This window comes from Aethalodelphis obliquidens, unplaced genomic scaffold, assembly GCF_003676395.1.
Source record: "Aethalodelphis obliquidens isolate GAN/ISIS:26980383/991018 unplaced genomic scaffold, ASM367639v1 scaffold2, whole genome shotgun sequence".
NCBI classification, from domain to species: domain Eukaryota; kingdom Metazoa; phylum Chordata; class Mammalia; order Artiodactyla; family Delphinidae; genus Aethalodelphis; species Aethalodelphis obliquidens.
The window spans coordinates 32,856,360-32,871,388 of record NW_020837946.1 but is presented as its reverse complement, the minus strand read 5'-3'; the positions used below and the strand labels follow the sequence as shown (position 1 = coordinate 32,871,388).

At 34.7% G+C, this 15,029-nt stretch overlaps 1 protein-coding gene across 1 annotated transcript in view; it reads left to right on the top strand.

Moving 5' to 3' along the window:
- Window positions 1–15,029, top strand: part of BMPR2 (bone morphogenetic protein receptor type 2) — a 201,376-nt gene that overhangs the window by 158,912 nt on the left and 27,435 nt on the right. Inside the window, exons 6-10 of the mRNA XM_027123800.1 lie at window positions 667–897; window positions 1,668–1,782; window positions 6,857–7,017; window positions 8,027–8,174; window positions 12,532–12,668. Coding sequence (XP_026979601.1) covers window positions 667–897; window positions 1,668–1,782; window positions 6,857–7,017; window positions 8,027–8,174; window positions 12,532–12,668 — 792 coding nt within the window. The remainder of the gene's footprint in view (window positions 1–666; window positions 898–1,667; window positions 1,783–6,856; window positions 7,018–8,026; window positions 8,175–12,531; window positions 12,669–15,029) is intronic.

Sequence of the window (15,029 nt, the reverse complement as noted above, 5' to 3'; positions counted from 1 at the left end):
GTTGCCCCAAATTCTGTCCCCTGCTTCCTGAGGCCAGAAAGATTTTCTATCACAGTTTCTGCTCCACTATGCAGTGCAGATTTCAGCCTGCTCACAGGCTTAAAGCTATAAAAATAAGTAGCTCACCCTATGCCATTCCTTTCTTCCAAGTGTTGACTCCCCTCAGAACCTATCTACTTTTGTTCATTCTCCAGCATTTTTAGATTTCTTTTTAAAAATATTGTTCAGGGGCTTCCCTGGTGGCGCAGTGGTTGAGAGTCCGCCTGCCGATGCAGGGGACACGGGATCGTGCCCGGGTCTGGGAATATCCCACATGCCACGGAGCGGCTGGGCCGGTGAGCCATGGCCGCTGAGCCTGCGCGTCCGGAGCCTGTGCTCCGCAACGGGAGGGGCCACAGCAGTGAGAGGCCCGCGTACCGCAAAAAAAAAAAAAAAAAAAAATATTGTTCAGAGTTTATAGTTGTCATCTGAGGGAGGGCTGGGTCTGGTAGGAGTTTCTGAGCCATATAAGATGCCAAATTTATTATTTTCTTGACAATGGAGTTACTCAAACTAAGCAATAGAGATCTGGTTGCATACATATGGATTTATACTTTATTATTTAGTAAATTTGATTGTTAAGTTGTGATGAAATAATATCTTGCTTTCTTCAAAACAAATTTACAGCTGATTGGCCGGGGTCGATATGGAGCCGTATATAAAGGTTCCTTAGATGAACGTCCAGTTGCTGTAAAAGTGTTTTCCTTTGCAAACCGTCAGAATTTTATCAATGAGAAGAACATTTACAGAGTGCCTTTGATGGAACATGACAACATTGCTCGCTTTATAGTTGGAGATGAGAGAGTCACTGCAGATGGACGCATGGAGTATTTGCTTGTGATGGAGTATTATCCCAATGTAAGTTCTTCATAAAAAATATACTGACATTTATGTCAGTCAGATTTGTAGGAGGACCCCTGTTATGTAGAGTGTTGCTGGTTTGCAAACTGGTTATTAATGGTCTACAATGACATAACAATTTTACTCCAGAATGTGAATGAAACTGTTTAGTCCCTACGCACTTACATCACACTGTCTCTGTCTCTGTCTGTCTCTCTCTCTCTCAGCAAGACTTTCTTGATGAAGGAAGCAGTGAAAGAGTTGAAAATACTTTTTTTTCTGCCTTAAGTTGATAAATAAAAGATGCATTTGGGGCTTCCCTGATGGCGCAGTGGTTGAGAGTCCGCCTGCTGATGCAGGGGACATGGGTTCATGCCCTGGTCCGGGAAGATCCCACATGCCGCGGAGCAGCTGGGCCCATAAGCCATGGCCGCTGAGCCTGTGCGTCCGGAGCCTGTGCTCTGCAACGGGAGAGGCCACAACAGTGAGAGGCCCACGTACCACAAAAAAAAAAAAAAAAAAGCATTTAAAATGAAATAACCATTCATAATGTTTAATATTTGAGAAATAAAAATTGATAATGTCTAAATTCTCTTTTCCATCCTCTCCTCCTCTCTCTACCTATAGAAATGTCTTTTCTTACTTCGAGATTCTGAAGTGTTATAATTCATTAGATCTCCTTTGAATCCTAACATGCAAATCCTTTTTACAGCTGCTAACTTAACCTCCTCATGTTCAAGTAAAGTAATTCTACTTTTTTCCCCTTTTTACTTTTTCCCTCCATACAGGGATCTCTATGCAAGTATTTAAGTCTCCATACAAGTGACTGGGTAAGCTCTTGCCGTCTGGCTCATTCTGTGACTAGAGGACTGGCTTATCTTCATACAGAATTACCACGAGGAGGTAAGACAATGAATAGAAGATGCATCACAACCATGTGGGGCCAGAATTCACAAAGGGAAATTTTATTCATATCTTTAAAGTAAAAGTATATTTTATATTATAGCAGATGTATTATGAGCCAGCTGTTTATAAGATCTAACGTGAGGAAATATATTTGAAATTTAACAAGAAGAATAAGAAAAAGAATTTCAATTCTCTAGAGGGGTCATGGATTCCATTGCGATTTTGATTAAAGCTCTGAACACTCCCCCTGTAAGGATAGACGTATAGGCATACTTTAAAAAGTACTGTTTTGATTGTAGGGGTTCTCAGATCCTTTGAAGTTCATCTATGGACCTAGGTTAAGAACCTCTTAGCTAGACGGTGTTGTATTTTCCTTGTATTTATTTTGCTTATTTAAATGAACTACAAATGCGTTATCACTTCTTTACACATGAATTCCATAGGTTGGTTGGTCTTTAGTGTAAAACCCAAATGTATCTTTTGATAAATCAGTGCTTCTCTTAGCTAGAATTAGGCTTGTTCACATTTATCAGGGAGAAAAAAGTAACAGGTTTCAATGAAGATGACATTTTTTTTTCTTTCTCATGTAAGAATCTGAAGAGAGACAGTCTAAAGTTTTTTGGCAGCACCGTAATATTATCAGGGCCCCAGGCTCCTCTATTTCTTCTCCATTAGTCTTTATATGTGGCTTGTTTTCAAGGTCACCTCATTGTCCATCATGCTATATGCTAATCAGCAGAGAAAAGGAAAGTAGAAGGAATTGCCTCCTTTTGCCTCGAGAAGTCCCACTCTTGTGCTTATGTTTTGTTTCCCAGAACTTAGTCCATGCTTTCCTACCACACTTAGCTGCAAGGGATGCTTTTGAATATAGCTTGTTTTTGTTTTTGTTTAGCTGGGTGCATTGCTGCCTCAAATAACACTCGGTTCTGTTCCTAAATAGGAAGAGGAGAACTCATGGTGAGGAGTAAGGCTTCACCAGTGTGTCAGTACCGTGTGGTTATGTTCCTTGCCATAACTACAGTTTATATTCAGCCTTTATGTACATTTTTGCTAGTTTTTCAAAGCATCTTTTTAATATATTTGCTTCTTCACTTTGTTTCAATATACATCTCACATCACAGGCACCTCTAAATTAGCTTTGCTGTGAAAATCCGTCTTTGCATTTTCATTCTTTACAGCAATTTTCTTGTCATGCATTGTTTTTTCAGTTTCTCTGACTGCTATAATGAAGAGAATATTTAATGTAACAATTTCTTAGATCTTTGTTCCATTGTATGATAGCATGGATCATCTTTTTCTATCTGCTGCTTCATATATAAATAATTTCTCCTGAATAATTTATCAGTTCATTTATCTTGACATCTTGCTTTTCCTGAATACAGAATTGACCAATGTTATTGCCTGTGTCAGCAACTTGATGCACTTACTTTAGTGCTTTAGCTCATTAACCATTTGTACTGTGTTTCCTTATTCTTAAATATCATAACTCCTTTAAAGAGCTGACTTAGCACAGAACTTAAAATACCATCCTAATCCCCATTTTCAAGGCTTGCATGATTCAATAAGGTTTCTCGTCAAACATTGGCTGAAAAGAGTGATTGCCATCAAATATGAGTTTTATTTAAACACAGATTTTATTCTAAAACATTACCTAATATTATCACTAAATAGTTACCATTTTAAAAAATGTGTATCTATTTGTGAAAAAACATAAGTATAATAGCTATTTGAATTTTTGGTTTTACCTAATTATTTAAAAAATATTCCATACCTCACAGCAGTCAGAATGGCCCTCATCAAAAAGTTTGCAAGTAATAAATGCTGGAGAGGGTGTGAAGAAAAAGGAACCCTCCTACACTGCTGGTAGGAATGTAAATTGGTATAGCCAGTATGGAGAACAGTATGTAGGTTCCTTAAAAGACTAAAAATAGAGGTACCATATGATCCAGCAATCTCACTCCTGGGCACATACCCGGAGAAAATATAATTTGAAAAGATACATGCACCCCAGTGTTCATTGCAGCACTATTTACAATAGCCAAGCAACATATGTCCATTGACAGATCAATGGATAAAGATGTGGTATATATATATAAAGGGAATATTACTCAACCATAATATAATGCCATTTACAGCAACATGGATGGAGTTAGAGATTATCATACTAAGTGAAGTAAGCCAGAGAAAGACAAATATCATATATCACTTATATATAGAATTTGCAAAAAAAAAAAAAAAGATACAAATGAACTTATTTACAAAACAGAAATAGACCCACAGACATAGAAAACAAACATATAGTTACCAAAGGGGAAGGGGGAGAGGGATAAATCTGGAGGATGGAATTAACATATACACACTACTATATGTAAAATAGATAACCAACAAGGATGTACTGTATAGCACAGGGAGCTATACTCAATATTTCATAATAACCTATAAGGGAAAATTATCTGAAAAAGAATGTGTGTGTGTGTGTGTGTGTGTGTGTGTGTATGTGTGTGTGTATGCATGTATATGTATAACTAAATCACTGCTGTACACGTGAAACTAACATGACATTGTAAATGACTATATTTCAATAATAAATAAATATTCCAACTATACTGTACTATTTCAAAACATTTAAAGTGACATTTCACTTTTTTTCAGAGAACTTTATTCTTCCCGGTATCTTCAGATATAACTTTGCTATTTGGCATACAATTTTGTAGTAAGGAATAATACTATTATTATTTATTCAGCTATTTTTTGCTTCAGGAGAAGTAGTAGTTGAACCTGTTTATTTGTAATTGGTTCTCCCTATGAATTTTTTTCCTAATGGTAATGTCAGTGTAACATTATCATGGAAAAAAGTCTAGCAAAGAAGGAACATATATAGATCACTTAAATCTATAACCAGAAAATTACTATTAACTAGTTTATGTACATCTTTCCAGATCCTTTGCTCTGTGTGTGTGTGTGTGTTTATGTTTATGTAAATATCCACAGAGAGACTATTTTGTGTTCAGGTTTTATTTTTTAACATAATTAAAATAATATTGTGTCCCACTTTGCTTTAAGAAATTTGCCAAGTGTGCTACTGCCCAGGGCAAAACCATTACATGCTCGGCTCCCCCTTTCTACAAACCACAGCCCCTTCCCCAATAAAAAAAGGTTAAAATGAATATTGAGGGGAATTTTAAGGGGAAAAGAAGTCTCAAAAAGGTGGTCTATAGTTCCACCCTCAGCATTGGTCATGAATCCTCTCTTGTTTCTTCCTTTTTCTTTTTTTCTTTTTCCTTATTTCCTCCCTCACTTCCTTCCTCCTTTGCTTCCTCCCTCTCCTCTTTTCTTTTCATTTCTTTTGTTTCCTTTTTTAATAGTAGCAGAAAGTATTACCTTGTTTTCCCCTCTGGCTGGCTGACTGACTGACTCATTGCACATTCACATTATTAACCTGGTTTCCCTTATGTGTGAGATATTTTAGTTTAAGTATTGCTTTGGTGTTAGTGTACAAACATTTTCCAGTGTCTCTATAAATTTTATTATATAAATATCAGCTCGAGATTATACCACATATACTTATGTTGTGGTTTTATCCAGAGTAAGAAATGTAGCTCTGTTAGGGGTTGAATGAGCCATGTTAGTACATACTTTGGAAGGCTGGACTGGGAAGAGGAGCAAATGAGAAAGAAGTCAATTTTTAGAATAAGAAACCTGGTAACTGCTATTTTTCTTCTAGTTGTGCTATTGCCTCCCCCCACCCCCTTCCCCCAATATCAAAGGAATCATTATCTTCTGTCTTTAGTTTCATTTTTGGTGAAATTGAAGTCTAATACATGTTAATGAGAGTAATAAATGTAAATACTGAGTCTTTTTGTGCCTAAATATAACACTGGTTGACTTTGTTCTGATTGCTGTATTTCTTTCTATACCTGAGGAGTTATTTTAAATTTTGGGAATGGTACTTTAGAATTTTTTTCTTTTCAAGAGCTACGGTTTTATTTCAATATAAGATTTGTATAAGGTTTTCTTTTTCAAAAATTTTATTGGAGTATAGTTGATTTACAATGTTGTGTTAACTTTTCCTGTACAACAAAGTGACTCAGCTATACATATATATATTCTTTTTCATATTCTTTTCCATTATGGTTTATCACAGATATTGAATATAGTTCCTTGTGCTGTACAGTAGGACTGTGTTGTTTTTCCATCCTATATATAATAGTTTACATCTGCTAATCCCAAACTCTCAATCCGTTCCTCCCCCTCCCCCCCTTCCCCCAAGGTTTTCTTATAAAGAGGAAAATAATTATGATTTTACTTAGGGGCTTAGGTTGGATATATTCTTTCACTCAGCAAGCATTTACCATGTGCCATGCCTTTTGAATTCAGGCAAAACATGTTCTCTCTCTGCCTACATGGAATATATAGTCTTCTGATTAACAAGTAATAGAATGAGTATAATAGTGTTTTGTTTCTTTGTAAAATCAGAAAACAGCTACCAGTCCATTGCAAAACTGTTTCTAGTTTAATTTGAAGAACTGTGGTGGGCTTAGATACATGGCTAAGCCTCAGGACAAAACTGGAATTTTCTGTCATAGGTTTGATTTGTTAATCTGTAAGATAATACTATAAAATACACATACCAATTTTGGAGCCATGTCAGTTTTTCAGTGATAATTGTTTTAGATCAGTTGACTTTTTATCATTTTTTATGCAAGATATTCCTTTCTCTTTTGCCTCCTTTTGCTACTCTAGAAATGAAAAGGAAAGAAAAAGGTACATGTTAAAATTAGAAGCAACAGCCTCTTGGCTATTAATTGCAGCTGAATGTTTATGCAGCTGAATGTTCAGAGCTTAATTACTCATAGTTCCAACAGGAGTTATCTTGTGAAATATATCGAAAATGGTGGGGATTGTGAGTTGAAATTTTGATTTCTTATGTCCTTTTTTGCTATTGGAAAATTAATGGGCAGAAAAATAACACTATCTTCTATATTTATATAGCCCCTATTACCTTCATGCTCATTTCATGTCCAGTAGTGCTATTTAAGCATTAATAAATGTTTGAAAATTATTCAAACAGATCACTATAAACCTGCAATTTCCCATCGAGATTTAAATAGCAGAAATGTTCTGGTGAAAAATGATGGAACCTGTGTTATTAGTGACTTTGGGTTGTCCATGAAGCTGACTGGAAATAGACTGGTGCGCCCAGGGGAGGAAGATAATGCAGCCATAAGTGAGGTGAGTGTATACAAAAGGTATCACACTGACATATTTTCAAAACATAATAAATTGCATTTAAAAATCCACTAACTACTCAGGACAGTTATCCTTATCCAAGTGTAGCATATTAGGAATTACAAAATTAAGATATACAGAAGACATTGCATGAAGTTCATCAATTCATTGTGGAAATCACTGCCATTCCAACTCATTTTTGTCAATATTAGTAGGAATGCTATTGAATAGGATGAATATATCACAGTTTAATTATTTAAAAAGGTTATTTTTTTTTTGAAAGAAAAAATTGCTAAGTTGAATTTTATTAAAATTAAAAACTTCTGCTCTGCGAAAGACAGTGTTAAGAGAATGAAAAAAACAAGCCATAGACTGGGAGAAAATATTTGAAAAACACATATCTGACAAAGGACTTGTATCCAGAATATGAAAGATCTCTTAAAACTCAACAGTAAAGAAGACAAACAAGCCAATTAAAAAATAGAAGATCTGAACAGACACCTTACTGGAGAAGATATACAGATGGCAAATAAGCATATAAAAGTTACTCAACATCATTCCTCATTAGAGAACTGCAAATCCAAACAAGATTCCATTACATTCAAATGGTTAAAAAAAAACAAAACAATAATATCAAATGCTGGTGAAGATGTGGAGCAACAGCAACTCATTCATTGTTGGTGGGAATGCAAAAGGGTATAGCCACTTTGGAAGACATAGTCTTCCAGCAATTTACCCAATTGAGCTGACAACTTATAGTCACACAGAAACCTGTACGTAAACGTTTTAGCAGCTTTATCCATAATAGCCAAAAACTGAGAGCAACCAAGATGTCCTAAAATGGGTATTTTATTTATTAAAAATTTGGTATAGAAAGGCTCAGTGACATGCTTAGGTTCAAATAACATTGACATATTATTGACCTGAAATTTATGTATTACTTCTGGTCTAATGTATGCCCTTCAGAATATGCTACATTCTTTTTCTGAAATACATCACTCTAATTTATCAGGTTGGCACAATCAGATATATGGCACCAGAAGTTCTAGAAGGAGCCGTGAACCTGAGGGACTGTGAATCAGCTTTGAAACAAGTAGATATGTATGCACTTGGACTAATTTATTGGGAGATATTTATGAGATGTACAGACCTCTTCCCAGGTAAGAGAAATGCTGTCAAAAATTGGTGTATGTTTTGAAGTGAAGCGGTTATATTTTTTTCTACCTATATTAAATAAGTCAACTTTGATGTGTTTGTACTTTCATTTAAACCTTTAGCTCATTGCCATCTAGTGTTCAGAAACATTACTAGCAGAAGGATGTGAATCAGGGAAAACTTTTTAGAAAGGACTCCAGGTTTGCATCTGAGTATAATTTAATTAATTGCTCATAATAGCCTATCTGTGTTCAGGTTGGTTTCTCATTTCTTTAGCAGTCATTGTTTTCCTTACACAACCTCTGAGCATTTGAGAATCTGCACTTAACAATGTTTCCTGAATTGACCCAGTAAGGAATTAGAAGTAATGAATTATCCATTGGAACACTTTTTTCTTCCTGTCTTTTTTTCATTCTCCTTTTCTTTCTTTTCGTTTTTTTTTCTTTTTTTTTTTTGCAGTACATGGGCCTCTCACTGTTGTGGCCTCTCCCGTTGTGGAGCACAGGCTCAGCGGCCATGGCTCACAGGCCCAGCCGCTCCGTGGCACGTGGGATCTTCCCAGACAGGGGTACAAACCCCTGTCCCCTGCATCCGCAGGCGGACTCTCAACCACTGCGCCACCAGGGAAGCCCCTCCTTTTCTTCCTTTTTAAAAAACTTCTCCCTTGTCATCATGCCTTCCTGCCTACCTTCCTTCCTTTCATGAAAGAACACTCATTTAATGTGAATGCTTATTTGAGGCTTACTTGAAATAGCCAAATAATTGTATATTTTTTCTCCTTTTGTTAAGATTACATCACTGTCATTGTGATATAAAAATTTAAAGTAATTACCAATATGGGCACTGCAAAATCATTTGACATAAATGGTCTTTATCTTATAGGAATAACCACATTAAAAGCATAAGAAAAGGATATAAAGTCAGTTAAACCAGCATTGGACAAATTTATGAAATGGAACTATTTAATAAAAACAGATTAGTAGTGGGGTTGAATTTTTTTGCTTTAAAAACAGTAAGCATTTAAAAATAGTTTAATTTTAAAATATAATGAAATAAATTAATAATTATTTAGATTACCTACACATCAATTAGTTATTACTTAGAAGTATATTTTCCAGTTAATTGGAAGTACGGAGTACTCAAAGTGTTTTTCTGGAAATAGCAGTGATTGCAGTAGTATCACATATTATTGGAACCATGGAACTTTTAATTTCTATTATTGGAACTTTGGCCACATTTTTAAAAAATCCTAATCCAGAATTTCTGGGTTTTCGAAGCATGTCTGACTAAAATGATTTTTGTATCAGCTTTAGTTAGTACGTTGCTATCAGCAACATTTTTTGAACAGTTACTGATTCAAAGAATATCTGTTGCTTTTGGACTGATAAATAATAAAATGCAGTATCAGATGTTTGAAAAATAAGACAATTAAATCTTGTTTGAAGAATATTATTATAATAGAAATATAGGATGAATTGAAATAGTACTAGAAAGAATTTAAAAAGGAAAAAGAAATTGGGGGTTACTTTTAAATGTATACAGAATTTCAGTTTAGGAAGATGGAAAAAGTTCTGGAGATGGATGCACAACATTGTGAATGCACCTAGTGCCACAGAACTGTACACTCAGAAATGGTTAAAATGGTAAATTTTATGTTATGTACATTTAACCAAAATTTAAAATAAAAATAAAGGAAAAAGAAGAGAGTTGCAATAAGATACCCTGTAATCTTTGGTATGGAAATGGGGAGGAAGAGGCATATGTGAGAGAAAATGTAGAAAAGGAAGCTGTGGTTCTGGTTAGCCATTGGAAGACAGTCTAGGGAGTTGAGAAATACTGAGAGGTCTGAGAAATAGGGTGGCAGCCAGGAGCTTAGGAAAGAGTACTGGTTTACATTGGAAAGATGAGTTAATTGTGGGGACTTTTGGTTGGGGTATTGATAGACAACTAAAAAAAATTTAATTGAAGAGCTTAAAAGAATGAAGAATTTAAGATTAAAATGATATTTGGGAATTAGCTACATAGAGATGGTAATTGAGAATTTATAAGTGGATGCAGTCCCCTAAAAGAATAAATGAAGAGAGAGAAACATTGGTGAGTAAATACTGAATATTAGGTGACCTCCCCCTCTCCCATCATAGGAAAACAAATGGACATAGAAGACAAATGGACAGAAAAATAGTGAGGAAACTGAGAAATCTTACTATCTTGGGAGTCAGTGTTAGAAAGTATTAAGAACCAATATTAGTAGAAACATGGAATTGAAAGGTCAAAAGGAAGTGGAACTGAGGAATGATCTTGGAATTTGAATAGGAGGAGGTCATTGGTATTCTTAGAGGAGTTTCTGTGGAATAGGGAAGACAGAAATATTACAGGGTGTAGGAGGAAAAGAGTGCTAAAAAAGCACAGGCAGAGGATACAGGGTACTTCTAAAATTTTTAACAGTGAAATGGGGTGTAAGTTGAAAAAAAGTTTTCCACAAACATAAGAATAAGCCTAAAGAATAGCATATATTAGTGGAAAAATTCTTATAAAATATTTTTTAAACTTCTATGATAGAACTCCAAATGCAAGACATGCTTTTATTATTATTACATTTTATTGAATGGAAGCAGTTTGTTATAAAGGCTGCCTCTCTCTGTAAAATATTAACAATATAAATGAATTAGGATCTATATTACAAAGGAAGAGTAGGAAAGAAGGAAGAAAAACAGAAGGCAAGAGAAAGAAAAAGGAGGAAGAGAACAAGCATAATTTAAGAAGGGGATTAAAATGTTCCTAACTGCTTAGAGACATAATTAACAAGAAACAGATGAGAACCATGAAGATTTAGTAGAAATTTATAATTCTTAATGTCATTCCATTTCCAAAACAAGATTGTGCATCAGTTTTATTTAGCAAGTTTTCTAATTATAATTTACACCCGATTAAAACAGATAAGTAAAATTGTATTAAATATTTATTTATTCTATTGAAGAGCATTTGAGGAAAAAATAACACTTGGAAGGTGTGTATGTGTGTTGTGTATATGTCTCAGAAAGACAAAAGAGATATATTAGTAAGTATCTTACAGTTCACAGATGGTATGGGTTGAGGGTTTATCATATGAGATTTCATGAAAGAAAGTGATACACTAACTGGCAGGATGAAATACTTTGGTTTTGTCTTTCAAGTTCAGTGTTGATAGTTATTGATCAGAAATAAGTATCTGCTTAAATCTTTGTAGAATATGTGAAAATACCATTTGTATTTATAGATAGTTCAATATTCCAAAAACTTTGGGCTATGCTACATAAATTATAGAATTACTCTTTGTAAATCTTTTTTAATATTGGTGGAGGGCAAGTGTATAGATTTTTTTTAAAATATTCAAATTGAAGCATAAAACTTCAATTACATGCTTTGTAATGTACTTTCTATCTGGGTCGTTACAAATTTTGTATTGTCTCCACGTGAGTGAGATAAGGAAGGCAGACATTTCCATTTTGCTGACAGGAAAACTGAAACACAGAATAGATAACGGCTTTTCCTAGGTAGAGATGAAGCCAAGATTAGAACCTAAATGCCTTACCTCCTTCCTGATATTCTTTCTTCTAATTTATCTTGTCATTTTAATGGTATTGGGGGAGGGACAAGGAGACAGGAAGAGTCTATTTCTCTTGTGTTCTTTGCCAAGATTTTGACTAAACGATTGGTTTTCTAAATGTTGGTCCCAGAGGTCTTCTTTGTGGCTCAATATGTTAATTAAGTTTAATTTGACAACATTTTGTAAAAATCATGTCTTTTATCACAAGCTGCTGATTGTGCATATTGGTGATGAATAGGGTTATTAAACAGTGGTAGAATAGTTAATGATATTTTAAAATCCTTGATCTAGGTACTACTTATTAAGGGGAAAAATCAGTTTATTGACTTTTTGTCAAATGGTCATTATCATAAAAATTTTTTTGACATATGAAAAATCTGGCTAGACTATAATAGAGTCAATGATGTAATGAGACATGACTGTACCACCCACTCATTTATATTTAGTTCTGCAGACATGTTTGTTGTACTAGATCTTGGACTTTCTCCTCATATTCACCACCCTCAATCCCAGTATGGGATAAGAATTCAGTTTTAAGTGTTAAACCTCATGTATATAATAATGTCTACCCCCACCCCCAAATTCACTAATACTAGAAACCATTTAAAAATAGCTGCCCATTATTGTAACTACCATCTAATTTATAACAAACATTTAATTTATCAAACAAAGACTATTCTAAATAGAGCTTTTACTAATAGTGCATAAAACCCACAACAGGGTCTCTTTATAATTATAAATTTTACTCTTATCTTTTTTTAAAAAAAAATACACAGGTGAATCTGTACCAGAATACCAGATGGCTTTTCAGACAGAGGTTGGAAACCATCCCACTTTTGAAGATATGCAGGTTCTGGTGTCTAGGGAAAAACAGAGACCCAAGTTCCCAGAAGCTTGGAAAGAAAATAGCCTGGTAAGGAAAAACTAAATTATTGAAAAAGAGGACTTATGATGAAGATGTTCAAATGTTGCTTGAAGAAAAAATAGATTGCTAATAATGGTAATGGTTTTTAGAGTTGTCTACTGCCAGAAATACAACTTACTTGATTTGTATGCTATTATATATTTTCAAAGAGGCACTAACTGTTGTGTCTGAAGTTTGCTACATTGGGTAACAGCTAGAATAATTAACATGATAATATTTTAAATATTATTGAAATTCCATTCCATTTATCCTCTTGATAGTGGTACCAAAAATGTTAATTAGTGCAGACTTACATATTCAAGGACTAATAGAAATTTAAACTGCACCAAAAAGAAAGCAAGGTACCACATATAAATTCTGCTTATTAAAAATGCAGTTCACAACGCTGAAATATTTTCAGAGGCTCCTGCCATTTCAGTAAATTGTTGCTACAACACTAAAAACATCTCACAGACATTTGCATACAAGACATACATCCACACACTCTCACACTTTCTCATTTTTTTTAACATGAGTAGGATCATCCACTATCATTTCTGAAGCTTATTTTTTCACTTAGTTTTTCATGCGTACATATATAGATGTATCGCTTTCTGTCCATTTGATCAGCATTCCATTATATGTCATAATTATTGAATTGCCCTCTTATTAATGACAGTACCCTGTATTTCTTATTTTAAACAACTATTTTTTTAAATTTAATTTTATTTATTTTTGTATACAACAGGTTCTTATTAGTTATCCATTTATGCATATTAGTGTATACATGTCAATCCCAATCTCCCAATTCATCACACCACCCCACTACCACCACCACCACCACTTTCCCCCCTTGATGTCCATACGTTTGTTCTCTACATCCGTCACTCAATTTCTGCCCTGCAAACCGGTTCATCCGTACCATTTTTCTAGTTTCCATATACATGCGTTAATATATGATATTTGTTTTTCTCTTTCTGACTTACTTCACTCTGTATGACAGTGTCTAGATCTATCCATGTCTCTACAAATGACCCAGTTGCGTTCCTATTTATGGCTAAGTAATATTTCATTGTATATATGTACCACATCTTCTTTATCCATTCGTCTGTCAATGGGCATTTAGGTTGCTTCCACGACCTGGCTATTGTAAATAGTGCAGCAATAAACATTGGGGTGCATGCGTCTTTTTTAATTATGGTTTTCTCTAGGTATATGCCCAGTAGTGGGATTGCTGGATCATATGGTAATTCTATTTTTAGTTTTTTAAGGAACCTCCATACTGTTCTCCATATTGGCTGTTATCAATTTACATTCCCACCAACAGTGCAAGAGGGTTCCCTTTTCTCCACACCCTCTCCAACATTTGTTTGTAGATTTTCTGATGATGCCCATTCTAACTGGTATGAGGTGATACATCACTGTAGTTTTGATTTGCACTTCTCTAATAATTAGTGATGTTTAGCAGCTTTTCATGTGCTTCTTGGCCATCTGTATGTCTTCTTTGGAGAAATGTCTATATAGGTCTTCTGCCCATTTTTGGATTGGGTTGTTTGTTGTTTTAATATTGAGCTGCATGAGCTGTTTATATATTTGGGAGATTAATCCTTTGTCTGTTGATTCGTTTGCAAATATTTTCTCCCATTCTAAGGGTTGCCTTTTTGTCGTTTATGGTTTCCCTTGCTGTGCAAAAGCTTTTAAGTTTCATCAGGTCCCATTTGTTTAGTTTTGTTTTTATTTCCATTATTCTAGGAGGTGGATCAAAAAAGATCTTCCTGTGATTTATGTCAAAGAGTGTTCTTCCTATGTTTTCCTCTAAGAGTTTTATAGTGTCCAGTCTTACTTTTAGGTCTCTAATCCATTTTGAGGTTTTTTTTGTGTATGGTGTTAGGGAGTGTTCTAATTTCATTCTTTTACACGTGGCTGTCCAGTTTTTCCAGCACCACTTAATGAAGAGACTGTCCTTTCTCCATTGTATATCCTTGCCTCCTTTGTCATAGATTAATTGACCATAGGTGCGTGGGTTTATCTCTGGGCTTTCTATCCTGTTTCATTGCTCTATATTTCTGTTTTTCTGCCAGTACCATATTGTCTTGATTACTGTAGCTTTGTAGTATATTCTGAAGTTAGGGAGTCTAATTCCTCCAGCTCCATTTTTTTCTCCTCAAGACTGTTTTGGCTGTTTGGGGTCTTTTGTGTCTCCATGCAAATTTTAAGATTTTTTGTTCTAGTTCTGTTAAAAATGCCATTGGTAATTTGATGGCTCTTTCATTGAATCTGTAGATTCCTTTGGGTAGTATAGTCATTTTCACAATAGAGATTCTTCCAATCCAAGAGGATGGTATATCTTGCCATTTGTTGGTATCATCT